Source organism: Mesoplodon mirus (assembly GCF_964341445.2).
Source record: "Mesoplodon mirus genome assembly, chromosome: 15".
Lineage (NCBI taxonomy): Eukaryota > Metazoa > Chordata > Mammalia > Artiodactyla > Ziphiidae > Mesoplodon > Mesoplodon mirus.
The window spans coordinates 81,207,414-81,217,950 of record NC_138991.1 but is presented as its reverse complement, the minus strand read 5'-3'; the positions used below and the strand labels follow the sequence as shown (position 1 = coordinate 81,217,950).

The 10,537-nt window shown below is 45.3% G+C and overlaps 1 protein-coding gene across 2 annotated transcripts in view; it reads left to right on the top strand.

Moving 5' to 3' along the window:
• Window positions 1-5,512: 5,512 nt before the first annotated feature.
• The window catches only part of KIF16B (kinesin family member 16B), a 293,315-nt gene continuing 288,290 nt past the window's right edge, over window positions 5,513-10,537 (top strand). For both annotated transcript variants that reach the window (XM_082645904.1, XM_082645905.1), the window contains exon 1: window positions 5,513-5,650. In XM_082645904.1, coding sequence (XP_082502030.1) covers window positions 5,604-5,650 — 47 coding nt within the window. In that variant the 5' untranslated portion in view covers window positions 5,513-5,603. The remainder of the gene's footprint in view (window positions 5,651-10,537) is intronic.

The window sequence follows — 10,537 nt, the reverse complement described above, 5'->3', positions numbered from 1 at the left end:
CAGCTTGCTGGTTCTTCTGGTCTGGACAGGCTCTGTCATTCTGGGCTGCTCTCATAAGGCTGTGATCAGCTCATGAATTGGGAGGGGCTGGCTGGTGCAAGGTGGCCCCACTCCTGTGTCTGGTGGTTGGCTGGCTATTGGCTGTGGCACTGGGTTTGACTGGTCATGCCATCATCCAGCAGGCTAGCCTGAGCTTGCTTCTATGTGACAACAGCAAGATCCCTGGAGTGAGAGTGAAAGCGTGTAAGGCCTTTTGAAGCCTAGGTTGGAAATAACAAAGTTCATTCTGCTGCATTCGATGGGCCAAGGCAAGTAACAAGGCTGGCCATATTAAACAGGTGGAGAAACAGCCTCCATCCCTGATTGAAGGTCACTGCATAGTGACAGTGCCAAGTACAAGAACAGGTGGGGAGAATGTATCACTATCTTTAAACCTCCAACACTGCTTTAGGTAAAGAGGCTTCCTCACTATTCCTGGGGCAGGACCCTTGCATTGCCATCTCTGAATACTTGTTCAAGGCATTTCTTTGCCTCAAAAGTCAGCTCCTCATCCATCTTGAGGTTCAAATGCCATCCCTCCTGCAAGGCTTGTCTCCACAACTAATTCATCTGTGAAACTTTTCCCCATCCCTCCAACTAAATGTGGTTTCTCATTCTGAAGAAGTTGAAATGCTTCCGCAGACTCGATAAAGTCCATCCATTCTGAACTCTTTGTGACCATAGGTCTAGTTATAAGCAATTGAAAACAATCCTTCTTCTGTCTTTTGGTATATAAAATGACTGTGATTTAGGGTGATAGCTTCTATTAAATTGAATCTGCTGTGATTTCTTCATTCACTTCTGCTGTAAAAGAAAGCTGCCACTCATAGTTACCTGCCTATAGCTTTGTGGCAAATTACTATGTATGACTTTCATGATTATCTTTATTGTTACTTTGGAGTTCAGGTTTCTCTCTCGGGCTCCAAAGTACACTTTTTCAAGTTACCTTTGCTTTTAATATTTAGTATTTTGGGAGATCCTAAATTTACTTTAAAATTTTATGACTTAGAACGTGAAACTTGTTTTGTGTTTGGATCTGATGTCTATGATTTCTGTCTCTGATGTGATTATGCATTTGTTTGAAAACCAGAATACTTAGTTTACTGGCTCACTGCATACCTCCGAAATTCAACTTAAGTCCTATGACGTAAGGTACTCCCACATGAAGATAATAAGTGTACTGTGTGATATAATGCTTGAGGTCAGTACTGGCACATAGGAAAACAGATGGGTTTTTGAGATGTCAGTATATTCTTTGTTCCAATTTAAGTGTGCCATTCTGCTGTTTATCAAGGTTTTTAAAAAGTCGTACTTGTGAGAGTATAAATCAACTTTATTCCTTAGGGGCTGGAGGAAAAATATATAACTGTACATATAGCTGATAGGAATATGGTATTTTTTTTTCCTGATAATGGTATTTCAAGATGATTCAAATACTTTGAGGTGGAGTGAACATTCTATTTCAGTGCTTTCTCACTTTGAAATGAAGGAGCTAAGTCTCAGGGAGTTTAAATCACTCACAATTATTTGTCAGTAATGAGATTGCTAAACATCAGGAAAAAAAATTCAACAATAAATAAGCCCCAGATAAGACCCAAAATAGCTACATCAAAACAAGCAAATAAAATTAAACCACACACACACACACACACACGCACACAGGCCTTCATGGTGGTGGGATTAATACTCCATATTCTCATTTAATACTATTTGGGTTTTAACCTGGGCCTCAGAGCCCTTTCTTCCCTCCATCACGATTCAATCTTTTTTTGGAAAATAGAAATGCCCTTCATTCATCCAAGTGAATGTCCAAATTGTAGGTTCTTTTGTTTTTTTAAAAATTTTATTTATTTGTGGCTGTGTTGGGTCTTCGTTTCTGTGCGAGGGCTTTCTCTAGTTGTGGTAAGCGGGGGCCACTCTTCATAGCGGTGCGCGGGCCTCTCACCATCACGGCCTCTCTTGTTGTGGAGGCTCAAGAAGCACAGGCTCAGTAATTGTGGCTCACGGGCCTAGTTGCTCCACAGCATGTGGGATCTTCCCAGACCAGGGCTCGAACCCGTGTCCCCTGCATTGGCAAGCAGATTCTCAACCACTGCGCCACCAGGGAAGCCCCAAATTGTAGGTTCTTAAATGCTTTTGTGCCCTGGACCCTTTTGGTTGTCAGGTGAAAGCAACATTTTCAGAATAATATTATTAAATGCGTAAAATAAAATACATGGGTTGGGAAGGAAAATCAATTATAATGAAATACAGTGAGCAAGATATAAGAAAAATAAATTTGTGATAGAGTAACACGTGGTTATATTAAATTACAAGATTTAGTGTCAGTCTAATGACTACCATAATTTCAAAGTAACAATGATTTTTAACAATTTTAGAAAGCTGCAACAATTATAATTTAACAGGAAAATATCTTTAATTTCTAGAGGTGTCAAAATCTCTGGTATTACTAAAGTTAATATATTTTATGTTACAGATGTAATTTTTTTTTTCCCCCTCATCCAAGTTCACGGACCTTCTGGCAGATTTGTAACTTTAGTGGCTCCCATGAATACCTGCTCCTTCCTGGTGGGTGCCGCCTGCCACACCCATGGGGGGCTTGCTGCCTTTGACCAATGGGAAATCAGCAAACTGAGCTTCAGCAGAGCCACTGGGTGTGCCCTCCTGGAAGGCTTCTTTACCCAACTAAGAAACCCGGTCTAACCTTTTTGAGGATGAGAAAGAGGACGAAGCACAGGCTTCCCAGTAATCCCAATTGAGTCCAACCTCCAGCCCCTAGCCCCGTAAATTAGCCCAGGTTAGACCAGCAATCCACAGAACCGTGAGAAATAATAGGTGGTTTTTGTTTTAAGCCGCTAAATTTGGGGCTGTTAGGCCGGGATACACAACTTATGTGGACCCCTGAATTTTTCCACTGACCCTTTGGATCCCAGATGGAGACACGTGAGTGTTTTCCACTATCAGTATTTCAAAGCTTCCACACTCTTTTGAGATCACTAACCCCTCGCTCCCCTACGTGTGGGTCGCAGCCGGCTGCAGCCACAATCCCGGGAGTTTGTTGGAAATGCAGCATCTCAGGTTTCACCCCAGAACTGCCCAATCAGAATCTGCAAGTTCACAAGATTCCCCAGGTGATTCGTATAAGCGTTAACGTTTGCAAAGTACTTGGAAGCATGCACATTAACGTTTGGGAAGACTAGCCAACTCTCTACCTTGTAATTAATCTGCCCTTTCAGAGACTTCTTTCACTCTTGGTTAAAAATATTCTCTGGCCAAGTCTCTGTTCCGTCCTGCCCGGCGTGAGTTGCAGACTTACTGCCTCATATTCAAAAGCTCCAGGAGTGGTAGGTGGGACTAAAGTGTCTGCAGGAGTGCGATGGTCTGTTTTGTCAAATGGCAAAGTCACGAAGGGACGGAGGGCTTACAGGCAAGTATAGGATGTTGGAAAAATGAGTGAATGAATGAATGAATGAATGAACGCTGAAACGTTCCAAACTACCAACCAATAAAGCCCCAGACAGAAAATCGCTTTAATGAGTAAAACTAGAACTCTACCTACAAAGTTTGTGTAATTTGCTGCCTTTAAGAATTGGGCTGGCTTTGCCGGCTCTGGGGCCCTCTCACGTTCTGTGCGCTGAGGCCCCCGACCCGGATAGGGTGGTCGCGAGCAGGTGTGACGGTGGCTCGCCGGGATGCCGGGCCACGCCCTCCGGGAAGGGCGCCCGCGGAGTTTGTCCCGGCGCAGCTCCCATATAAGGCGGGGCCCGCCCCTGCCCGGGCAGCCGGGGCGCCGCGCAAGCTCCTTAACGGCGTCTTTAACCCTCGCGCCGCTACCGCGCATGCCCGGGCCGCTCCGGAATCCGGCGCTCCTGGTTTCTCCGTAGCCCGGTGGTCAAATCTGCACCCAGCTCCGCGCCCCCCAAGGGGGAAAAGCCAGGGTTCTCCCGGCTCTAGAAACACGTGGTTGCTGATTTCCTGCCACTCTTGGGGTTCTAGGGACGCTGATGCGACGATTCCTTGTCTGAGTGGGTTACATGTTTGCAGACATCATCTCACTTAAAGCATGAACCAAATCCAAGGAGTTGTTCCTGTTTTGTAGATAAAGCAAAAGCCTCAGAGGTGCCCAGTAATGCAGACTGGACGCCTCCCAAAGCTAGTGTTGGAGCTGAGGCTCAAACCCAGGAGCCCAGCCTCCACTTCTTGCGGCCTCCATTATAGCTTGGCTTGCTGGGGGAGCAGCCCCTCCGACCCAGTCCGGCCGCCTTCCTTAGAACTAGGGACGCTGCCAGCAGCTCCTGGTTGCCCTTGGGGGCGTGAAATACCGGCGGGGAGGGGTTGAGGGCAGAGCATCCCTTTGTGGCCCCATTAGGAACATGGGGGCGCAGTGGATCTTGAGTATGGGCACTGCCTTCAGTGGGCCCTCCTGCCCCCACCCGAGGGGGGCAGCTGTGGGAACCGAGGCAGGAAGGGTGGGGTCCTGGGGTTGGGGTGGGTGGGCTAAGCGGCCCAGAATGGGGCAGCAGGAGGAAGGCAGAGCTGATGCCTTGGTTAATGTGGCCCGCAGGTAACAGGTGGGCCACTGGGTGTGTGTGAAAGAATGGCCGAATGCATTCATGCTTGACGGACTGAATGAATGAATATGCATTTCCCGGGAGAGGGCGGCAGGGACGGGGCCTCACGAAATGAAACGGGGTCGGACCTCGCTTCTCCCAGAAACCCTAGGCCTGGAGGAGAGGGTCGTCCCCACCCCAAACTCCTTTAAGTTTAAAACTACTAAACTGTAACATAAGCGCGAAAAAAGTCCAATTAAGATCTGATTTCAGCCAATGTAGCCATTCTCGCCCACATTTAAAACCTCCAGTACCCTTTTTATTTTCATTTCTCTGTATCCCTGAATTTAGGGGTCCAGAACACACGCACTCGGACAGCCTTAGAGTAGCAGAGAGGACCTGAGGAGCTGCCCACTATCAAGCTGTGATAATCTCTGTGCTTCAGTTTCTTGCTCCGTAAATTGGATGAGCTAACACCTGTACAGTGGAGTAAAGCCAGGTCCTTGTTAAGGGCCGAAAAACTGTTTTTGGTAATCTGACCCCAGGATTGGGGTCCTTTCGCTGGCCCTAAATTACTGTGAACTCCTCGTTTTCCTCCTCCTCCCCAGTTTTTCAAGGAATGAGGCTGGGTTTTAAGCTTTCCTGAAATGACTCCATCCCCGTTCCCAGGCCACTTGATCTGCCTTGATTTGTCGACCTCAGGCGGCGGCGGCCGGGTATCCTGTCCCCGCCCCTCCGTGCTCCAGGCCCCGCCCAGGCAACCCGGCCCCGCCTCTCTGCGCCTCCCGGGCGCCGCCAAAGCCCGGGGCGCGGATCACGCGGGCAGGAGCCGCTCTGGGCATGCTCAGTGGCAGGGCAGGTGGGACCGCCGCGGGCCGCCGGGTCCGGCCGGGAGCGGAGGGGCGGGGGCAGAGGGGGAAGTGGGCGGGAGCCGCGGGCCAAGTCTTGAGAGTCGCCGGCAGCCGCGGGACGCTGGGCAGGTGGGAACCCCCGTGGTCCGGGCCGCGATGAGCAATGGCATCGGTCAAGGTGGCCGTGAGGGTCCGGCCCATGAATCGCAGGTGAGTAGGAGGGCGGGGCGCAGGCGGCCCCCTGAGGCGTCCCCTCCAAGAGGAAGTTGGTCTCCACCTCCCCTCCAAGGCCAGCCTGGACTTAAGTGTCAAGAGCCGGTCTCCGGCCCACTGGGCCCTGGCTGTGGCCTCTGGGGGCCCGGAGCACTTGAAGGTTTGCTGTTCCTTTCACACTGCCCTGGAGGGGCCCTGGGGGGTAGAGAGTTCACGAGGCCACGGAGGAGATTCCTGTTAACTCTTCCAGGTCCCATTAATTTGAAGAAGTTTGCTTCTTCTCTGTTTAAAAAGCATCAAGGGAACAGTTTCACGAGGGTGTAAATCCATGAGCGTGGTCATGAGGGCACCAGAGCTGTTAGGCGAAGTCCCCCCAGTTATGCCAACTCAGAAGTTCTCTGTTATCAGTGTTACTTTTTTCAACTCTTAAGAAGAAGTGATTTCAGTTCCCTGAACTTGAACCCTAACTTGTAATCAGTAGTTTAGCAGTTCTTAACTTCAGGTTAAAGAGTGGATGGGAAAACTTTAACAAACTTTTGTTTCCTGGAAAAAAAAAAATCAAGGACACTTAAGTACACGTGTTTGAAATATGCTGATGTTAATTTAACAGCGGGGGGAGGGGGAATTATAAACACATTTAGAATTTAATCTTGTGTGTTTCTACAAAATAATGCTTTTCAGAATGATTTGACTTTGCGTTCACTGAGGAATAGTTTGCTTCCTTTTCGGTGACTACTTTATAATCAGTTTACAAAGAGGCTTTACAAAAGTTAGCTTTTTAAATTGGTTTAAAGAACTTTAAAGAATGAAGTAGATCTAAATGGGATGTGTCCTTCCTAATTGATAGGAGCAGTTCACACAAGGCCATTTGTTTTTATTGGCTTCTCAATCAAGTTGGACATTTGACTTACCATATGGCCTTTGCTACTTTCTTTGTATCGACTTTGGAGGTCATTGTTCTGACAGCTGATTGAGGCATCAGAAGATCATAAAATCAAGAGATTGCCGGAGGCTTCTTTGACTTCTGTTTTTCTATTGACAGATAGGGCATCATTATTCTGGTTTATAACTATTGGAGACCAGTGCTTTTGTGATTTTTAAGTTATCGCTAAAGCTTTTTAGGGAAGGAGTTTGACTTTTTCGTAAGTCCTAAGAAAATATGTAGGTTTCTAGGTATATTCAGTCCTACAAGACAAATGGACCTCAGAGTCATTTAGATGTTTTTGAAAGATTCTTTATTTTGGATTTACATGTATATTGAAGTTCCTTTCCTTCTTTGAAATAAAGAAGTTTTGGAGCGCATGCTACGAGATTGTATTGAGTAGCTTTAGAAAGCAGTTATGAAGTGCCGCTTGCCAAATCCACGGACATTGTGCTGGGTGCTGTCTGTGGGATAAGGTAAATGAGGTCTGCTGAGTGTGTCTCTGGTGAGGGAGGGACTACAGACTAGTGGGACTCTCATAAAACCCTGGGTGGGTTGGGAGGGATGCTACTGATGCATGCCTTGACAGTGTAGGCCTGAAGCCCAGGTATGTGGAGAGAAGGCAGGAAACATGTCCAAAAGCCACGTACTTTGGGCAGGTAGATGGATGTGATGATGTCTGTGCTCTCAGCAGAGAACTCTTGAGGTGGCATCAGGATTAGGGCAAGAGGTAAGGAAGCAGCAGTCTGGCCAGGTGGAGATGGGAAGCCTGGAAAGATCCACGGAGACAGTCTGCTGGCAGAACTGACAGGATTTGGCAGCTCATTGGGTGAGAAGGAGAGCAAAGGGGAAGAACACAGAGTCATTAACTGAGGTTTGATGCTCAAGGAGGTAGAAGAGGTTTGGGGAAGGTGGACGGTCAGGTGGGTGCAGTCTCTCTTGGGTTTGAAAGTTATAGGAGATGCAGTAAGTGTCAAGTACAAGGACAGCATCTAGCACAGGATGAGTGCTGCCCCAGGTGTTGACCCTGTTTACTATCCGAAGTGTGGGAAGGACATCCATCTCTTTGCTGGTGTTCAGTAGACTAAGAAACATGAGTCTCAGGTGATCTGAGGATTGACATTTGGAAATCTTTTGCACATAGATGACAGTTTAAGAATGTTACAGTGAGGAAGGAATTTCTCAGCAGGAGAAAATCTTACTTTTATGTATAAAGCACAGATATTCAGTAGATTTAAAAAAAAGAAAATGTTTACAGTGAGAAGAAAAGGGATTCAGGTATTGGACACTGGGATTTGCTTCTCTTTAGGATTCCAGGGAGAAGATTGGCTTGCAACTCATGGAGGAGAACCAGCACAGCAAATGGTCATGGCAGGAAAGGAGAAGGGTCTCCCGAAGGAGGTGGTGGTGGTTATTGTCAGATGTTGCCACGGTGGTGCTCTGAGGATGCCAGTAAGATGAGGTCCTTGGTCTTGGAGACAAGAGCATTGGTAGCCTTCCAAAGAGCAGTTTCACGGGGAGACAGTGATCTGCAAGTTGGGAATGAAATAGAAAGACATATACAATTGGCCAACCAAAAAGTACTTGGCCTAACTCATAAGGAAAGACTTCCAAGTTATAGTGGCCGTAAGAAACCATTTTTCACTAGTGAGATTGGTGTATATTAACTGAACGTTGAGTGTTGGTGATGGAGTCATAAAGGATCAAGACCTCTGAGACTTCCATGCTGGGAAATTTGACAGTAGCTGTCAAGATTTGAGGTTTATAAAACTCTTTGGTTGAGAAATTTCATTTCTAAGACTTTATTTTATGGATTATATTCCTACCTATGAAGAAGTATGTGTAAGGATGTTTCTGCATCATCATTGGAACAACAACAAAAAAATCATAAATGATCTAAATGTACAGTGATGGAGGATTTGTTAAATTGTTGCCTATTCATTTGGTAGAATGCTTTGTAGTACTTAAAAAAGAATGTGTTGATCTTAAAAGAGTTCCAAGATAGGGGATTAAGTGAGAAAAGCAAGATATCCACATACACACTCACTACAGTAGAGTTGTGTGAATGTGTGTGTTAAAAAATATATACCTAGAGGCACACACACGGCCATACCTGTATAGAGTGATTCATAAGAAGCCTGGCAGTGCTAACTCTGGGGAGGAGAGCTGATGAAGAGTCTGTCAGGTGAAGATAGATGGCTTCTTTTTTGTTTTTTCCTTTTACTGTTTGAGTTTTTACTTTGCTCATTGGTGGTGTTATAATTAATAATTGAAAACTTGTGTATGTAATTTTAAAAAGTTATCTAAAAAGTCACTGGCACTGGAGAAAGAATTTTCAGCTGGTGGTCTGGGAGGGTTGAAGGAAGTTGTTATAAATATTTTCCCCCAGTTTGATTGACGTATAATTGACGCATAGCTCTGTGTAAGCGTCAGGTGTAGAGCAGAAGGACTTGACTTGTATATGTTGTGAAGTGATTACCACAATAAGGTTAGTTAACATCCATCATCTCATGTAGTTTTCCAAAAAAAAAAAGGAAAAGAAAAAAATGTTTTTTTCCCCTGTGATGAGAACTCTTAGGATTTACTTTCTTAACAGCTTTCGAATATACTATCCAACGGTGTTAACTATAGTCATCAGGTTGTACATGATGACTTATTTATTTTATAGCTGGAAGTTTGTACCTTTTGGCCCCCTTCATCCAATTCCCCCATTCCCTAACCCCTGCCTTGGGTAACCAGAAATCTGATTTCTTTTTCTAAGTTATTTTTTTGTTTATTGTTGCTTCTTTTTTTTAAGATTCAACATATAAGGGCGATCTATACAGTATTTCTCTTTCTCTGACTTCTTTCACTTAGCATAATACTCTTAAGATTCATCCTTACTGTTGCAAATGGCAGGATTTCCTTTTTCATTGCTGAATAATATTCATATATTCATATATATATTATATATATATATATACATGTTTATATGTCACGTCTTCTTTATCCATTCATCTTTCGATGGACAGTTAAGTTGTTTCCATGTCTTGGCTATTGTAAATAAGAGTACAGGCGCTGAAGGCAAAGAGGAAGCAACCAGCCCGAAGGAAAGGCCTGGAGTGATAGGTGAGGTTGGCCGTTGCAGCCAGGCTGTTGAAGGATGGGGCAGTGTGGTGGGATACTGACTCTGAGCGAGGCGCCTGTGCGGTCACCAGTCCTTCTTGCAAGAAACACCCAGGGCTCGATTAAGGACAAGATGTGATGAATTTGTTTTTCCTACTGTCCCAGAGGAGGAAATTTCTCCCTCTCCCTTTCTCTTGAGTTTTTGTGGCTAGACTACTAATAAAATTGACCCAAGACTTAACAGGAGAAAAAGAAACAAATTTGTAAGGAAATGACAGGACAAAGAAACTTAGGTTTTGTGTGCCCAATTACTGAAGAGCCTAAACAGAGTTTGGGCTTGGGGTGGTGAATTAAAGAAATAACAAGGCTCCGAATTCCCTGTTTTTGGCTGTAAGGGTGTCCTTCTACCTCCAGATGCAGGGAGTGGGCCCTTCACATGGGAGATTGATTTTCCTGCTTTCAGGGAAACAGAAAGGAGGGTGAGAATGACCCTGTTGGATTGGCCGTTTCTTAAGAAACTTTAATTTAAAACAATTAATATGCCATAGAGGTGCATTTTGGGGTGGCCCATCCTGAGCCTCAACACTACCTTATGGCTTTTGGTTATGTGTCAGAAGTAGTAGTTTCAGATCTGAAAGAGCCATTACGTTCCATCAGGTAACAGCAGCTCGCTTTATTGAGAGTTTGCTCTGGGCAGGTGTTGCAAATAGTTTAATCTTTACAATAATCTTAGCAGGTAGAGGCTATTATTATATGCCATTTTCCAGATTGAGAAAGATAGTTAGCTTGCCCAGAAGTCAGTTTCTTAGGACAGTCATAGCTATGCTTTTTAAAATGAGTAAAGTGTTAGCAGGAAC